The sequence below is a fragment of the Amia ocellicauda genome, chromosome 11 (assembly GCF_036373705.1).
Source record: "Amia ocellicauda isolate fAmiCal2 chromosome 11, fAmiCal2.hap1, whole genome shotgun sequence".
NCBI classification, from domain to species: domain Eukaryota; kingdom Metazoa; phylum Chordata; class Actinopteri; order Amiiformes; family Amiidae; genus Amia; species Amia ocellicauda.
Window position 1 is genome coordinate 7106666 of NC_089860.1, and position 19916 is coordinate 7126581.

Genomic DNA, 19916 nt, shown 5'->3' on the forward strand with positions numbered 1-19916 from the left:
ATCAATAAACGAGAATGACAACTACTCCCCAATCTCAAACTAAAATGTCGGCTTTTTGGCCAAAAGGTATATCTTACCGGGGTTGATGATCTAAAAAGGGACGGTCCACATGCAACATGCATGTTCCTAAATACAGAAATAGATCCACCACATTGCTTTCTAACCTTAACAATAAACATATAATATACCAAAAACATTGTTTTAAAGAAAATCCTGCACTAGTCTAGTGCCAGATATAACACTGAAAAGGGGAAATACAGTAATCAGGTGACAATGGATATGGCAAACCAGACTTGTAAAGGTGAAAACTTTCTGATTTCAATACATTCTACATACATTTCAAAATCACACCTTTTCTGTTTGCTAAAACCCATATCCTGTTTTATTTATAGCATCCATATGTGCTTTTTATTCTCCATTCAGAAACTGTTACCTATACTTGTATTGCAATGCTTTGTCTTCATAGCAACATCTACTAATAATCAAATAATAACTAGTGTAGATCAATATAAAATAAATGTTTTCCTTCTACAATACATTAGACCCATGGTAAGAATAATTGAAATATTGTGTGTGTGTGTGTGTGTGTGTGTGTGTGTGTGTGTGTGTGTTTATGAACATAAGAAAAGAGTAAAACCATTCTGATATAATCACATCTATGCCTATACTAATGGAGAATCAACACTACCACTATCATAATATTTTAAATTAATTTTAGTTTATATAAGAAAATTAATAGCCCATTCTTTGAATGATACTATTAATACAAATTATTCTTACTACAAACTACTTATGAATAGCACTAGTTTATATCCAGCCCAGCTACATTAATGAAAATCAACTGAAATATCAGTTGTGATCTGTAATTTTGATCTACAGACAAGAAATCTCATTCAAACAAATATTTTTTATTATTATTTTTTAAAAAGAAGATACTTCCATAGACTATGTATTATTAGTCCACATGGTTTCCTGTTAAAAAATAAAATAAAACATGAGTATACAATCAAGACAGAAATAAAAATATTTTACAACCAGTGCTTACAAAAAATAGAAGAGACACACAACTCGTATTATCTATGTACATCATATTTGAGCATTTTTGCTTTCGTACAATTTTCCCTGTTGTTTAAATTTACAAGATATGCTTTCAGGAAGAAACATAACCGGGAAAAGCATTATACTTATTTTTATTTTTTATTATGAAATTTATTAAACAAATTAAGAAATATTTATTAATCATATTTATAAAAAAAAAGAAAAAAAAGGTATTGCTCTTGAAATAACCAATTCAAGACTTTTGATATAAATCATATTCTGAAACCTTGAAATGTATTCTGTTTAAATGCCCATTTATTCTGTTCCAGTTCAAGGAGATAAAATGACTGTAAGAGTGAAGACTGAACACTCTCACACTTTCTTCTGAAATCCTGTAGCCATCAAAATGAAGTGCTTGGCAAGCAGCTTTTAATACAAAGTTGTTGTTGTTGTCATTGTCGTTTGACTTTTGCTGTTTGAAATTAAAAAAGCACCCCAAAGTTTCTTTGTTGCTTCTCTTCCCAGTCTGGATTCACTTTCTGATTCAATAAATTATAATGGGAAAGTATTTTTCCTTTTCTTCTTTTTAAGTCAGATACTGCAGTATTCTCCAACAGCATCGTACAGTTTCAGTCACGTAAATAAGGAGCCTGCAACAACAAAAATGTGTGTGTGTTTTCCTCTCTCCAGTGATTTGATTTCTCCCTTCGCAAGAGACACAGTAGGCACAAACATTGAGTTCCGTTGTATGTTCATGCTTTGCTATTTTTTTTCTTGTACATTTCAGATGCTATGATAGTCTACAACATGCACACCCTGAGATAAAAAGACACATTTTCACTTCAAGCCTCCCATAAAAATAAAAGAACAAAGGGCCTACACACTGCTTCATAAATAAAATCAAGACAAAAAAAGTAAGAAAAATAATCTGTGAAGTTATATTTGAGTTCAAATTTTGTACTTGCCTAACTGGTATTTTTCATTCTAATATAGTGGCCATCCCAAACTGTTATGCATGGGCACAAAATAAAGGAACTATTTAATCCAGTGTGTTACATTGTGTACATATATATATTCTCTGAATGATGAGGATGGTTATTTCATTGATTCAAGATTGCATAGACTATTTCTTTAAAACTGCTGTTTTTATTTATAGTTGACATGTGTCTTTTTTTATCCAGTATTGAAGGCTTATATTTTGTCCACATTGTGCTTTGTTAACAATAATTACAAGGGGTTCAAGAAACCCCAGTAACCTGGAAGGAAACAAACAATTAAAGAAACATTAAATTCCATGATCATTATGTAGTAGTTAAATAGGGAAAAGGAACATGTACTGTCCAGGTGGGCAGCAGACCAACCTCCAGAAAAAGAAAGATGCATTGTTTCAGTCTGAATGCCTCCTCACTGTTACAATGAACGCAGTGCTGACATTCAACAGCACAATGGGTTCATAGTGTTTTCGACGTAGTTAACCCATGCTTTGTGATGACAAGCCTTTCTTCATTAATCCTGCCGTGACCAAGCGGCGGTTAGGAACAGCATTTGCGTTTCTCTTGTTCGTAGTCTTTGACAGTTTCACTTCGGTAAACGGTGCAAAGTGTGTTTTTTTATTGTGGTTGTTTTTCTCACTTTCAGCTAATGCTGACAGCTCCTCTTGTTGATTGACAGATTGATTGGCTGGTGTGCTGCTGACGTCTACTTCCTGCGATGTCAGTCCTCTGATATGACGTCAATGTCTTCAGGGCTGCCTTGTCTGGTCGCCACCCTCCACCGGTTAACGTGTTGGCTGCCTTTCCGTTTCTGCTGAGACTCCGGCGATTCTTCCTCCAACTTCTGCCTCTTATGTTTAGTCCTTCTGTTCTGGAACCAAACTTTGACCTAAAGATAATGAAAGATCACCCTTTAGGATAGCATACTTTACTTCCTCTTCTTTAGTTTGAGGAAAATATTCTAACTTTATGTATATTGTCTTAAAGATTTGTGAAAATCAACTCCTTATTTCTTTCTTGTTAAGTTTAATTTCTAAAAAAATTGCAATTTTCTTCATAAAACAACCTTGAACATACTTAAGAATCATACTATTTTTACAATAAGCTTTAAAATAAGCTATATACCAAATCACAGTCAGGATTCAAAGAGATTTTTAATATAAGTTGTAATTCAATATTTCCGAATCTAATACATAAATACTTTTTGTAATACTTAGGAAAAGTTCTCTAAATTTAAACTCTACATTACATGTAGACCTTTAATAGAATTAAGAAGATAATTGTTAATGCCTACAAACTCAATGCTAATACGTTAGGGAATTCCAAATTATATTGTGCTGCAAACAATATATTTTCTTTGGTTTTATATTATATGTTTAAGAGACAATCTTAAATCTCTTATTTATAGTTGCGTGAAACAATCTTACATCTTTTATGGTGGTACCAAGTGATTGCTTGTCTAAATTATAGCTGTCTGTTTTGTTTCAAGTGCACCACTTACTTGATGTGGATGTATGTGTCATTAGACAATGTTTTAGAGTCCTATGAAGAGTTTTGTTGTAGTTGTGTACCTAGCAATTCAGAAAGTCATGAGCTATATAATTCAACATTTGGAAGAAAAAAAAGGCAAACACCAGATACGTAGAAGTTGTAGTTTCAATCCTTGGAATTCTTTTTTTTAACAGTTTCCTTTACTGGAGTAAATGTTTCACTGAAACAGACAACATACAAGGATTACCATTTCAAAATCTACTTCACCTCAGGCCTAAAGATTTCCTGTAGCATATAATCATGATCATATATATTTCTCTTAAGCTTTAAAATGGAAGGATCCCATTACTTCTCTCTGTACCGATGTAGTACAAAGAACAGGTAAATCCCCACCAAAGGAACTACCAGTTCATTCATTTTCTTGTCAAGGCATTGTCATGCCTTAGGCTTCGAATTATGTTAGCCAGTAAAATATTACAGTTACCCACTGTAGAAAATACCTTTTATATATTTTTCTTCTTGTTCAGGACTTTTGGTCATGTCACATTAGCTCAGTATGTAGTTTATTTAAATGATTGCATGAGACATGTGAACCTGAAAAGTTTTAAATAAATGTATAAATTAAAAATAAGGGTATACATCAAATATATACATATTATTATTATTATTATTATTATTATTATTATTATTATTATTATTATTATTATTATTGAGTTGAGCAGTAGAACACAGTAATACTATATTGGTAGATTTGGCAAAGAGATCATTAAAATGTGGCAAAACACTAAGCACAAAACAGAGCAAGCTTGGTGGTGCCTCATCAAAGGCCTGTTTCAGAAATTTTGCTCATTTTAATGTGTCATAGGACTGTAGTTTTTATATATATATTATAATAGTAATATATTGTACTGAACTAATGTTTAGTAAAATGCCTTGTATTTGCATATATTTGGAAACTGTTATTATTGTAATTTTTTTAAATAAAGAAACACAACAGAATTGTATACTTTTCAGTTAAATTACCTAAACGTATCAATTAATAATTAATTGTTCGATGTAAATATATGATCATGATTTAGCAACCTGTAACAGAAATCCGAGAAAATGGAACCCAATCAATGTGAATCAAATCAAAATTGCAATCGTTTATGAGGTTTTGTCTCATGTGTTTCTTCAGAGACCCCTCTGTCCTGCAGGGCCACGGAGACTGCGTGTTTGCACACATCCTTCATCACTGGAATGCGCCCGGGCTTTTCCGCTCACCTGGGGGCCGCCGATCATTTTGGCCCTTATAATGCTCCATAGCTGGGGGCGCATTTCTCACCTGCGTCTCCGTCAGACATAGCCCGTTGGCCAGCTGTTTCCGCTCCGCTCCCACCACATAGTGGTTCTTCTCAAACGCCCTCTCCAGCCGCAGCAGCTGCGAGGGGGAAAACGCGGTTCGGATGCGTTTCGGCTTTCTGGAGAACGGGCCGTGCAGAAGGAGATTTTCGGGGTTGCTGTCATCACCTGAATTAGACCAAGAGAAGGGGGTCAGTAGTGGTAATTAAAAATAAAAACAGAAATTAAGTCTTAACAGAAATCTCCTTTGTAATAGAGAGGTCTAACATACCACTAGTTTGGTGTAGGGGGAGGCAAGGAGTGGCGAGTTTGACACATCACATGAAAAGCTGTAAATCTCGGTTCATCAAAACCAATTCACAGCATTTAACTAAACACAGGTTTCAGTTGAAAATTTCAGTTCCAGTTCTCAGTCTTAATAACGTGGTTGTTTCCTAATCCCTGGTCTGCTTTCTTCCTGCTCGTACTAGTTCAGATATATGCTTCTTGTTTTCCAGATGTTCCGTACTTTATTTTATTGCATCAGTGCTTCATCACGCTTCTGGCAACTTGTTGAGTACTATACATGGGCAGCATGGATAAAACAAGTACCAGGGCCAAGTTGGTGAAGGTGCCAAGTGAGTTGTAGGAGCCTCTAGTCTTCAGAATAGAGTCTGTCCTTTATTGTAGAGTTGAGAACTACCAGGAGGCTTTTCCCAGAGTTTATCCCTGGAATCTATAATGAAATCTAACATCCGTGTGGTAAGCGTAGTAAGTCACTGCAGCCTAATGTTGGCTGATCTAAATATACTTTCAGAAACTGCACCAGAATTTATTTTGAGATATTTATGAATATGCTTTTGTATATGTTGATAATTATTCCGTATGGTATTTTATTAGCAATACAAGTACATTAAAACACTGGTTCTATTTCTTTAGGTTGTAGTGGAACAAACTTGCGATTTAATTTAACAGAACACCACAGGCAAATAAAAATCACTTTCAATAATAATCACACTTTCCGTTACACTGCTACATTTTAGTATAATTTCTTTAGTATCATATATTTTCTTTTGGACATACATTTATCAAGGGCTGTGGAAATAATAATCAAACTGATGATTACCGCAAAGCAGAAATTGTCAGATGGGACAGCAGTGCAACTTACATCTAGTTTTTGTGGACTATCTGAAAACAGAGATATAGGTAAACACAGTCACACATACACACCCACATGCGAAAGGTACATAAACGCTTAAGGAAAGTTGTTTTAGCCACCCATATAGCTCCAGAGCCATAAAATAGGCTGCTTTCCATGTTGCCACTTCCAAATTAGATCAATCATTTCATATGCTTCCTGCTTCTATAGTTTGAGTGGCAAACGCATCCATAATCTCAGCTGTGGCTCTGTTTCCTTAGACCACCCGAAGGGAGTTTGTGGACCACAGCTGGAGAACCAGGGCATTACGAGAAGGTGACAGGACACTTGCTGGCATGCTGACTGTGGTATTGGTTATGTGGGCTCCTGGGGTGCAAGTACCTCACAGATTGCTTTGGAGCCCTAAGGCACTACCACACATGCAACCTTCCAAAGATGTTGCTCTTACTAAATATAAAGAACGGCTTCTCATTTATGTACGTATTTATTTATAGATTCATGTTTTGGAAACTTGTTGCTTTTTGTTTTTGAGAGAGGGATATTTACCCTCCAATACAGAACAAACATAGGTGTTTCAATCCCCACACAATGTGCAAATCAGTTTTATGTGAAAATGATGAGATCCGTTCTGCGTACAGCTATTCCAGTGATTGTGTTCGATAAGGCTCTGAACAGGCTGGAATACAAGCTGGAACAATACATCTTTAGGCATTGAAGCTTACAAGTCCCTAGGACACTTCTACCAGTTTCTAAAGCCTAGAAACCTTGGAGTTGTTGTCAGGACTTCTGTGAAATCCAAGATAAATACAACTTAATCAAAAATGTAATACTTTTGCTGTAAAGTTGTGTTGTTTTTACTTGCCCATAGGTAGAAATGGAAATCATTTTAATTTATTTCCACTGGGCAGGCGCATACAAGCCTCTTCAGTATTAACATTCACAAAATGTGTTCCATTCTCGTTTTTTTTTAATCCACATATACACAGAACCCTGCCACAATGAAAAGAAGCAGCCTTGCCACGAAGGTAATCTGTGTGGGACAATCCTCCAAGCACAAAACGGAGCACTCCTCAACACAACGGTATGTAGAATATGGCCCCACACCAGGCAGAAGGTCACACTGGGGCATGATGTTTGAATCAAACCTGGATACACACAAAAGTCGCTTCCAAAAGTAATTTTAAATGCCTGCATCACTTCTGGTATGTTTTTAAAGATGTGAAAAGTGCATACATGACATATTGTGTGGCCTGAATGTGGTTTTGGAAATGAATTTGCAACCAACTTCTTATTTTGCCCATTTGAAAATCACTCTGCATCAGTGTGTGCTCACTTTACTAACAGATCGCACAATAACAATCAATGTTGAAAAATTCTATCTTATAACCAATTTTGATTAAGTTAATTTAGGTGGTTTGGATTGTTCATAGGAATCCTATTATTATTAACAGTGATATTGTAAGGTGTCAGAGTTCTCTACAACTATGTTTTTCTCATTTGCTTAAAAATAGTTAATCTCCAGATTAATTTGGTACTACAGTGTATTTTTAAACAAACTTTCCTTTAATTTATATTTATTCATTTTTATATAAATGTATTAATTTTAATACATTTTTATTAAATACATCTGTATTTTTATGAATGTATTTGGATGTTTTCTGTTGTACATTAGAATATAAAAACCTAGCATATAGGAATATTAACAAAGCTAAGACTGTGGTTCTGTTAATACCAGCTGGAAACAAACCCAAATGAATTACTATGCCTATTTCCCAAGCTTCTAACTCTGTACTCCTAGATATTATCCTCCATATGAAAATAAGCACATTATTATTATTATTATTATTATTATTATTATTATTATTATTATTATTATTATTATTATTTTATATAGATACAGGACAAAACATATTAGTCAAGGTAACCAATGAATCTATATATGCAAACTCTTCCCCACCATTTTATTGCTTAGGTTAACCAATTAGGTTTCCTCAGCACTGGCTGAAACAAGTTCAAAGGCACATTAGGAAATATTAATAAAACTTCTACAGTTGTGTTAAGTTAACACCTTTTTCCCTAATGCAAAAATAAAAACTGTGTGAGTGTCACATAAAACTCTCAGAGTGCTAATTTGAGTTAAGAAAAGCTATTCAAATGCTTCCTTGTATCTAAACTATACCATTCAGAGTCTTTAAGAAAAAGGTGGTAAACCTAACATGACTCTAAAACGTTATGAATATGGCCCAACATCTTCATTGTTCTTTGTTTGATTGCATCTGGATTCTACTCCTAAGGTCTTCCAAGCTTATCGAAGAGTGACATCTGGTTGGACAGAATTCCCACCGTCACAACGGTATTATATCGATAAAGAAAATAAAGCAAAACATCAACCGCCAACATGGTCGCCTAAGTGAACAACAGTTGATTCGGTTAGGATACCTTCTGAAGCATGTCACGCGAGCTTGGAGGGTTGAACTAAGCTATCGGAGGTCATATACTAATGCCTTCTCTTTACTGGCACGCATTTAAGCCATAACGTCTATTTTTCATAAATCAAGCATCATAAGTAAATAACACGGGCTGGAAAACATGCAAAAACAATTGTAGTTTAAGACACTCAAATGAAATTAAGCAAATCAGAGTGTGAGGAACTAACGTCTGGACCTATCATCCACAACGCCATAGGAACTTGCCCCCCCTTTCTACGGTTTCATTGTTAATTCAACCCTCTGCAAAGCAACATCTGGAGGCTCCTCCGCAAATTCCGTTTATTAAAATTAACATGTGAAAAACAAGAAAATATTTTACATAAGCAAATGCATTTATAAAATTTGGTGACCGCCGTTTGAGTGAGGTGTGCCTGCATGAAAAGACTATAGACAACAAAAGTCGGTTTCAAGCACGGTTAAGCAAAACGAGTACGAAGGCGGTTGGCAAAGGCAGAGATGTGGAGGTGGGGGGGTGGGGATAGCAACAGTGGACTGAGAATGAACACCTCCCTGACTCCAAACAGGGTGTGGGGGTCACGCACTAATTTCCGAGTTAACCGTTGGAGAGCTCATGTCACATGACGCTTATGAACGCAAATACGAGAGAGGAGGCAGGCCGTTGGGAGCATGAAGGATTGTTCCCCACAATACTTCTGTTCCGTTCTCGATTTGTAAACCCCAAAGAGAACTGTCACCTCACAACTTCAACGCACATGCATTGCAGCAGACCAAATTGGGTGTGAGGATGGGTGTCCATCCCTCGTCCAAAGACACAACCAATTTAGTCTGGAAAGTACTGCCTAACTGCTGATCAACTGTGGCTTTGACTCAACTCTTTGTGATTTCTAATCGGGTGCTGAACCACCCCTTTTCCCCGGACAACTCGGGTGTAGAGAGGGGAAATCCAACAGTCCCGAGTCCTGGGCTGGCTTTACAGGACAGTGTGGGTCTCCAGACACAATTACCACAGACTGACCCCCAAGGGAGATATCTCAGTCACTCTGTTAAATGATCTGATCTATTTTCTCTTGTTAGCTGAAGGTTCCTTTCACAAAACAAGATGTACAAAGTCAGTTCCCTGCTACTGCCGACTGAAGAAGGTGGTGAAGATCTCTTGTAGATCCCAAAAACCTTTTAAAACCTTGATCTTGAGTTCTTTTGGAGCATAATATACAAGTGTGTGGGTACAATGTGTAGTTAATTTACTTTGCACCTTATCTGGTTTAGGGTGTGTGTATGTTTTATAAGTTCCAATAGAGGGAAGCCCACCTACAGTAAACTTTGTAGCTCTGAAGGACATCTCATAAGGCTTCTACACTGCTAACTATAAGCTCTCCATATTCAAAGTATTTTCCATCTCCCAATGTTTACAGCGTTTTTCTCAGACAAGCAAAATCACACTCTCAATATTATAATTGCTTAATGCTTTTTACTTCTTATTAAATAAAACAGGTGTAAACAGAACATGGCCAGCCATACTGTTTGAGCATAGCCCAGTGTAGGCATGCTGGATTCTGACTCACCATTCAAACCATCCATAGCCAATTATTCCTTGATCCTCTCATAATGAAACACAGCACATGCAAAATCTAAGGCTATAGACATACAATCCTCTCAGGATCAGATGCTGTCAGAAATCCCCCAAAATTCTAGACAAGGGAGTCATCACCTATGTTTTTCTTAGGGATCTGAGGAGATACACCAAGAACGTCAGTCGGTTCGTGGCAAAGTGTGTTCACACTTCAGTCACTGCCGCTGCACACAGGTGAGGAATCAAAAGTTTAGTCTCGCCGGCATTAACTCGAAATAAAGAGGACTAAGGACTTACTGTGTCAGCCCGCTCTATCTGTGGTTTGTCTTTTGAGTGTTCAAATCAACAAGCTGTTTTGCCTACAGACAATGCCTTTGACAAGCGTACTTCTCACAGCAAAGGAGATAAAAGCTTGTGGAAAATCGACTCCTAACCCACAGTCCGTTGGTGTGTTGAAGCACAAGGTCATTCACAATAGTTTCAGGACACCGTAAGGGGTTTTATCTCTTTAGCGGTTGGATGACAGTATCAGTAGATTTCTGTGAAGGACTGAACTTGTATTCGTCATACCTGACAAGTGTTCACAAGACTGCTGCCATTAATATACGTTACATTTTAGTGTCATTATACTTAAACACCTTGCAGCGTATCTCAAGGATCCAAGAATAACAATGAAACCTTGTTTGGCCTAATGAGGAATGCGTTCTGCCTCTTTCAGGTGGTGTGTGCATAGTTCCTGTCAGAGAGGGGTTTGGAGCAATATCATTGACAAGCATCCTCAGCTGGTGTGCTGAAAATCCTTTGAACTTGGAAAAAGACAATGAAATACAAATAGACCCACTCCCCACCCCAAATTAAAAAAATAATAATGTAGGGATTGTGGCTCCAGTAAAGTGGAAGAATGTAAACAGTACACTTTATGAGGTCCATAAGTGATGACAAACGGTCTGCAAACTGACAAGGTGAATTTGAAAGGTTTGTCTCTCGCAACCGCAAAAAAGCCACAGAACGGCAGGCTTTGAAGAAAATGTCCTTAATCGTGAATGAAAGTGTATCCATGAAACTGTATGACTGGTTCTGAGATGGCTGTCCTTCCATTTTTTATTCCCTCATGCTCTGTGTGTGTGACAAGTGCTTGACAGACGGAATTTGCTTATTGCTTGAGTCGAAATAAAAGCCTGACAAGGAAGCTGTGAAAGACAGGAACAGTCTAATAGGTTGAATAACTCCAAACACAGGTGGAATCCAACAATGCATCCTTCCTACTTAATGGATGCTTCGGCATCCTAACAAATAACAAACACAACAAAACAGAAACAAAACAAAAAACGTGTTACTGATCACTTTGTATCTGTTGTCACATTCTTCTTTCCACTTATTATGGTGATGCACGTCCAGGTGCTGAGGGGTCTGTCTTTGCTGCTGACTTTATCTGGCATTGCTTCTTGATTGTAGCCTGTTTCAGGGCTTTAACACCAATGCATTCTGCTACCTGTCTCACCTCTACACCTCCGCTGCCACACCTGAATATCCTACATGCTTATCAATCTGAAAGTGGTTCAACCCTACTGAGATACAAAAATGGTAACCTATAATTTGTGTGTGTTGCCCATGGCCAAGTTATATACAGAAAGAACACAGAGAGGTCAAATGGGTTTGTTCTCCTCTTTGCGTTACTTGGGGGAAATGTCCAATGAAGAATGAAAGAAGAAGTGGAATGTAGGTAGCAAGGGTGTCATAGGTGGGACTGATTTGGCAACGGCTTCTTTCTGTGAATTGTAGATTGGCAGACCCCTTCACAAACCAGCCTAGTACAACTTTAATAGAATATTTGAAATGACTTGACCAGATCACAATGTACAGGATTCCAATGGGTGCGGACTCCCTCACATACAAAGCACATTCTGTACTTCTGTACATATTGTTCCTACTGTATTGTAGGACGTTTAGAGGGGGCCCTATATATCAAATAACGAAAGGCTGCATGCTCAAGATTAAAGACAATGAAACCAGACATTAAACCAAGCATGCTTGACGTGTGTATTGATTTTAGACACACATCTTACAAAGCCTTGCTATATTAAAATGAGCATCAACCTGCACAGTGGAAGCTGAATTAAACTGCTCTATTATTGCGTTTGGTATTCTGGAACACATAAGTTACAACTTGGACAACACAGCGCATTTTACTTTGTTTGCATTGTGTATCAATACGCAATCTGCGTAGTAGATAGTAACCAAATGAGTTAAAACTATTGAAAACATAAAATTAAAGTTTTCTGTAGAAATATCGATATTGGAGTAGTTACAGTTTGTGTAGTTAGAACAGACCGTCTTCAAAATGCGTGTCATTAGGATAAAACACCAGCACAAAGGCAAGTCATTTACTGTAGATAGTCGCTCCGACACCGTTATGGCCAGTACGCTTTGCAGGTATAGACACCTGTACAGGTTACCTGAACAAGGTGCTGCCAGGTATCCTGTTTACTTTGCATGGCGTGTTATTTTGTAACGATTTTAAGGTTTTAAAGACTTTCAGGAAGTTTTTTTTTTTTTTAAGGTGTATTGCAAACAATAAATTACACTCACAGCAGGTAATCCTTTCGCACTCAATCCCCTTGGCCGTATTTAGGCTTGTCTAAACAATCGTTTTCACGGTTATTGGACACCATTAGTGCGCAGATCTGCTCTGTCTGTAAACAAAAGGGCTTTATCTAACCCCCGGATCTGAGTAACAGTAACAACAACCTCTGACTTCCACCAATTAGCCGGGATATACCCCGAGGACCGAGGCCGATCAGTGCGCACCTGAGACTGCACAGGCACCGGGCTGAGGCGGGAGGAACAACGAGAGTTATTGATCCTTCTGGTTTAACAAATTGCTTTGTTATCGGGGACCACCCAACAGCCACCACGCACTCTCGGGGCATTTGTGTGCTGCCAACTAGGTAAATAACTCAAGTAACTCCAGCTGCAAGGTAGGGTGCATACAAAATAAAAAAATAAACATGAAGCTCAGAAAACAATGTATTCCATCCCGAAAATTCCAAGATGACAGTTCTCAGAACACAAATGTATAGCGTCACAGTCTAATCTTAAAACGTCTAGAGCCAATCCGTACTTGACAATCGTGTCATTACAGAGGGTTAAAAAACTACAATCGAGATTCTCTTATGAAAGATTACACGGTGAGAATATACACAGTTTTTTTTCTTTTATTTTTTTATTCACAGGTAAAAGGAGTCTGACTTCCACTAAATGCCACACGCACTTATATACAGTATAATTACAGCATGCGGCATTTGCCACAGGCTGCTCACACTAAGATTAATGGTGCCAAAGACCCAAGACAGTTTAATTCCTGTTATTTTACTCCGAGAATTTCCCTGTACACGTTTTAAACTTTTCTTGTTAAGTAAAAGTTGCTGAAATGATTAAGAAGCATTTAAAATTACACTTAACAGGTGACAAGATATATAGGTGCGCCCCAAAATGCCATCAGTACAACTTTGATAATAATAATAATAATAATAATAATAATAATAATAATAATAATAATAATAATAATAATGACGATGATGGGGTAGAATGAATTCAGATTAGAACCACGATATAAATGAAAATGAAAATGAAAGCAACCTGCTCTAATTATTATTAACTTCAACAATTTCAACATTACCACACCTAAAATGAATCCCTCGCCATTCATTTGTGGAACAGAAAAAAAGTCAAACGATATTGAATTTCACACCTTTTTCACGGCTGTTTGAACATGACCGATGTTCTTGAATATTGACGGATCTTCCTGGCTGCCCCGTCCTAAGGTGCTAATGTGAAATTAGACTAGCGGTCACCGTAGGCCATCCCAGTTGGATCGGTCCAATTACAATGTTTCAGTTAATTTCACTGCTCAATATCTTACTTTTAGCTCACCATATCATCCCTGAAAGGGCGTGAGACTCAAATGATGACAGGCTCTTGTTTGGTTTGATTTTTTTCAGTCCGATCGCACCAACACGAACGACCATACAATGTATTGTTGACAGGAGGACATAAGGGAAGATATAATGATGCTGTTGACTTTCGCTGACTCATCGATTCTTATTTTACGCCTGTAGTTAATTCACAGTTGAGACACTGAAAACACGGTTTGACTGGTTTATGCACATCATGGATGAACTTTACACACAGGGCACTCTAATTAAGTTAACCAAAAGCACGTTAAAGTACGCATCGGGATCGTAAACCAATGGCTTGACTATTTATCTAATTAATAAGGAACAAGGCTGATATAGAAGAAAATAAATACGTTTGGGCATCAGTTTCACCATGGCTGTCAGTAGTGCACACAATCCACAGAAACGATGCCTGTAAAATGAAAGTCCATGAAGCGCTCCAAATATAAAGTTAACAAATAAAGTGAATACAAAAAAAAAAAAAGTTGTTTGTGTTTTTGTGTTTGTTTGTTTTTATAACTACTGATACAAACTGGGTTGACTTGAATATTTAGTCAAATGTAACAAAATAGTCAATAATATTAAATTATTGTCAACGTTGTACAAACCAGTAAAACTGACTTTTAGGCGGCGTTAAAAAAACGAAATGTTGGTCCTACAAAGTATTGAAGTAAAAACTAATTTCAAAATATACACAGAAACACGTTCAGGAATTATATCCCTCACATTAATATTTAAATACAGTGTGTTAATATATGGATACGTGTACGTTTGTAATTTGAAGTATGATAAAGTTATGTAGGCTATGGGGATGTGGCCTGTTTATATACAGCTCTGGAAAAAATTAAGAGACCACTAAAATTATCAGTTTCTCTGGTTTTACTATTTATAGGTATGTGTTTGGGTAAAATGAACATTTTTGTTTTATGCTTTAAACTACTGACAACATTCCTCCCCAATTCCAAATACAAATATGAATGGATTGGAATGGCTGCCATACATGTAGAGATGCTGATTTAAGAAAAAATTGCAGTTCCCTCTTAATTTTTTCCAAAGTTGTATTTGGGCCATGCGGTTAATTGTTGATATAAAGCAGGGTTTTTCAACTTTTTTAAAATTAGAAAGGAAACTAGATAGAAAAGATGAAACGCAGTGGTTCGGACAGCAGTAAAAATAGTTACTACTAGCATGTATGATTATAATGATAAATATTACAAACGTTACACTGCTTGTGTAAACCTATGCAAAAGCTGGATATTTCACAAATGCCAACGCACGTTTTATAGGCTTGTATTGTTTTCTCCATTTTGTTTTATTGTAGTCCTCCACGTGGAATAAAAAAATATATTATTAGGATCGATTACTATCAATTAAAGACCTCGACCGCAGAGGCTACGTTTAAACGCAACCCCGTGAAGGTGTGTGTAACTAATATTCAATAGAGATGCACTACCTGCCTGAACACAAACCATATATTGGATATCCACCACATATGACTGAAAGGGGGTATTTCTGACGTGTGTTTGTATTGGCCAGCTTTTTTACAATGTCATTTATACTTGGTACTCAGCTTGAGAAAAAAGTACTGAAAAGGTGAAATAATAACAATAATAATCATCATCATCATCATCATCACCATTGGCAGTAGGCTTATATTGTTGGTGGTGCTAGTAGTAGTAGTAGTGGTGGTGGTAGTAGTAGTAGTAGTAGTAGTAGTAGTAGTAGTAGTAAGAAGAAGAAGCAAAAGAAGAAGAAGACATTGTATTATAATTTAATTTAATTTTCAATTCCAGAAGTGATTGCGGAACTGGCTATATAATTTATTTGGTAACTCAAAATATCATGCATTTTATTTAAATAAAGATAAGGGTTATTGTGGTGCAATGTTGTTTTTATGTACGAAACCAAATAGGCCTCATCTTAATATCCAACTTCAAGGGAACTTCCACAAATGTGCTAACAAACCAATCAACTGGCTACTATGAACTAGTAGGCTATTATTTTATCTTAAAATTCTATTTATTAGCACAACTGCGGAAATAATTCAGCAAACAACAACTAAATCCGTAGCCTAATGCACACCTTGAATTGGCATCCTGCATAATCAGCCTCGCTCAGGTGAAATGTTTAATAAAACCACGGGAAATAATATAGGTTAATGTAAAATAAAGAAATTATAATAAAAGCTATACGATTTAGATTTTAATTTTTACACATAAGGCTAGACCAAATCAAAACTGTCCCAGCTGCGAATCGCAAATTGCGAAGTCTTACCCTATCCCGTTTTGAATATTAAAGTGGCTTCTAACATTAAATTAAACCACGATAGGAAACAATGTTGTACTTTGAGATTTTGGGGTTGGTGAATGTCTAGCCAACAGTATGCTTATTTAAGTCAATAATGGAATTGAAATATTATTTTAATGCATTTGTGAGCCGTTATATAGCATAGTTTATACCGAAGGCTGTAACATTTAGATAGCCTGCACTGTGTCTGCTAACATATGGGTGAGGTATTACAAAAAATACAAAAATACAAAACAAAATCAAACCAACAAATATAGGGGCAGACCCATATAAAATCAATTTGATTCATTTATATGTTTAGTCATTTATTGGAAAGTACAGGGCTATGTAAGTGATTAAAAATGTAAGTGATAAAAAAATATATTCTGAAATGTTATTCTGTATTAGCTTTTAATTAAATGCGATGTTCAAATTAAATTAACTGTATATGCAGTTAAATACTGTATTGTGCACTAAGATGCAAATGTTATTCTAAAATGCACTATTGTTCACAATTTATATTACACATAGACACCCCTTGGACTTGTCTGACTGAAAATAAGTATTTATATATTTATTTTATGAATATTTCTATGCGGTATGCTTTTTCGGTCACAGGCTTATAGGTTGACAGTTAAAAGAAACGGATTGTGTCCACGTAGGGCACTACTTTCCTTTCATAGTCAAAAGGCCTGTGTACAAATTCACTTGGATCAGAGCTAAGCACTGTGATATACAATATACAAACCTGCAGCTCTGCAATGAAAACATGCCAAACTGCGTCAGATTTTGTATTTTTATTCAGGCTCTTTTACTATTTTTCAGGACAGTAAGATATGCTCAAAAATAGTGAGGTTTTATGACGCAACACAGCCTCACATGAAGTTAAAAAAGATAAAAAAAAAAAAACATGAACCGGACTATTATTTATCAGCACGCATAGTACAACACACATTATGAAAAACATATATATGTCTAGCCTGTTTTTACTTGTAATATTTAACGAATAAACAATTATTAATTTCTGTATGAACTCCCTGTATTTGAAAGATGAGCGTTTGAATGGGATGAATCCAATGCTATTTCAAAGGTATGTTTATATGCACTCACTATAAAATAAAAACAAAAAAATTAAATAGCACATTTTCCAAACGATGCGGGCCTTTTTTAATGATGATGAAGAAACATTAAATGCATCAGTTTAACAACCAGAAAGTTCTCATTTTACTCGGGAATGAATTGCGCTAGGATACCCAGGAATCTGCAGCTTTTCTGTGTTCAAAGTAAAACAACTGATGAGGCAACACAACTGTTCTGCTCAATATATAATAATAACAACAATAATAATAATAAATGCCAGTACTTGCCTTGAAATCGGTGTCCCAGGTATCTGTTTCTGAGCACCCACGGGTAGAAGTTGAGCGCTTCCCTCTGGTGCGGGCTGAAGAAGGGCTGAGCGGGCAACTGGAGAGGATGCAGCGAGAGAGCGGCGCTGGCGGCGTGGCTCCCCGGCTCTGGGAACACCAGCTCCGGACTGCTGTACATGGTCCTGCCGGTGCTCTGGAAGCAGCTCCCGAAGGGAGGAGGGTGCACCGATTCGGTGAACCTCAGAGCCGTGGGGCGGACGGGTTCGTCCCCGGCCGGTGAACTCGTTTCTTTGCCGACCAGCGACTCGATGGTGAAGCATTTCTTGCTAGACTGGTACATGGTCTCCAAAGACGGGGAAGCGAGAGTCCGAATGACGGCGAAAAGCACCCGAGACTGAACACAGCAGGGAAATGAGTGCACTATCGGATTCACACTAAAAACAGCAAATGTCCTTAAAATCCACCCTGCGCAATGCTCATATTAATCCACCGAGCAATCCATTCCCCAGCCTGCCTCCTTCAGATACCAATATCGCTCTTATTAAAACTTCCTGTAGATCTAAAACAGACGAGTTCTGCCCCCCACCCCCCCCTCAGATTGTTGCACACTGCATAAACAGTTAGTCTTGCTCAAATGCTCCTGGCTTATGCTAATAGAAATGAATATAAATGTTGCTGTAGATAAAAGTTACATATTAAAGGCTTGATGCACAGGAATCCTGGTTGATGTCTATGACAGCGCCGATGCAGTGTCACATTTTGTGTGCGCTGAGGACAGCACTGCGGATCCGCCAGCCTTTGATAAAGAGAGCTGTCACTCACCCAGCCCGATACCTGCCCTGGGGCTCCTGCGGACAGAGGTGTGCTGAGCATGCGCACACGGAGGCAGCTCGGTTTCAAATCCTAATGTAGAGCATCATAAATTAGGCGACCGTGCAACGAAACAACGCACAATTCAAGTGCAAATAACAAACTGTTATTCAAATGTGTTTGTGATTGCTTTATTTTTTTAATACCCTGCATCTTGGATCTGATGATTGTAAAGTATGCAGATTTACGTGGCTAGTAAATCTAGCCCAATAAAGTATGCTTTTTTGGTGAAAAAAGACGAATATGTACATTTCAGCATTCGACAATACATACAATATATAGTTTCTTAAAAATAGGCTATAATAATAATAATAATAATAATAATAATAATAATAATAATAATAATAATAATAATAGTGTGTCTTAACCTAACTTTGCTTCAACTACTCCGAGTACTAATAACAGATATGTATGTTTTAGTAAATCGGACACTTATCTAATATTACACTGTCGATCTGCATAGAATATTTAATAATCATTAAAAGATAGCGGTGCTCATCAGCAGTTGGCAAGGTGTGTATTTTGTGATAAATCCACATGTCATCCAACTACATTTGCAGTAGTAGTAGTAGTAGTAGTAGTAGTAGTAGTAGTAGTAGTAGTAGTAGTAGTAGTAGTAGTAGTAGTCAGAAGAGGAAGAAGAAGAATTTACTCTGTCAATCTGAATTGTACATAAATAATGCAATCTTTTTTTTTCTTTTGGTGAAATAATTACCACAGAGAGGACGGCCATATGAAGTTGTTCAGTATGATAAAACTTAATGTGCTTTCACGTGATGACCGACACACACACACACATAGATATAGATATGTAGACACCCACGCCAAATAAATACAATTAATTGTGCAGTAAATAAATACATAAATGTTTACAGCGCCCCCTCCAAGAATATGCGTTGAGATACAGAGATAGAGAGAGAGAGGAGAGAGAGAGAGAGAGAGAGAGAGAGAGAGATAAAGGTGGTTGCGTTAATTTGAACACATTGAACACAGAGGATATACAATATATATGTAAAACTTTCTAGAAATCAGATTAATACTGATGTAAAATGTGCAGACCAATTAAAAGACCAATTTAAAAAGCAAAACAATCAAACAAACATAAATGCATCAGAAGGAAAACATTTGTTTTGCACCTTAATAGATGACATAGTAGATTGTGAAAGCATACACGAAGACCGATATGGTTTAGATCTCCACCCGCTGTAAACTAACTGAAGGGAATATATAGTGCAATATTCATACAAAATACACTTTTCCCCGTTGGATTCTTCAGTCATTTTAAAACAATTGTTTTGTTACATAGTCAACATGTCACATCGTCATACTTGAAGAGATTACTTTCAACTGTTTGAGATTGTTATAATGTGCGAGCAAACACCCAATAGGATCATGTCAATCACGGGGGATTTTAAGA

The 19916-nt window shown here is 36.8% G+C and overlaps 1 protein-coding gene across 1 annotated transcript; it reads right to left on the reverse strand.

The window, feature by feature from the left end:
• Positions 1-901: 901 nt before the first annotated feature.
• On the reverse strand, positions 902-18409 carry LOC136762894 (homeobox protein EMX1-like). Its single transcript, XM_066716484.1, has 3 exons — positions 17630-18409; positions 4846-5030; positions 902-2919 (listed from the first exon to the last, which is right to left on the reverse strand). The coding sequence occupies exons 1-3, from the start codon at positions 17967-17969 to the stop codon at positions 2752-2754; spliced, it is 693 nt and encodes a 230-aa protein (XP_066572581.1). The 5' UTR covers positions 17970-18409; the 3' UTR covers positions 902-2751.
• Positions 18410-19916: the final 1507 nt, after the last annotated feature.

Coding starts and splice junctions, on each gene's coding strand:
- LOC136762894 (XM_066716484.1), bottom strand. CDS start 17,969: ATGTACCAGTCTAGCAAGAAATGCTTCACCATCGAGTCGCTGGTCGGC. Junction 5,031..17,629: donor CCTGGGACACCGATTTCAAG/GCAAGTACTGGC, acceptor GGTCTAATTCAG/GTGATGACAGCAACCCCGAA. Junction 2,920..4,845: donor TATGTCTGACGGAGACGCAG/GTGAGAAATGCG, acceptor CATTATCTTTAG/GTCAAAGTTTGGTTCCAGAA.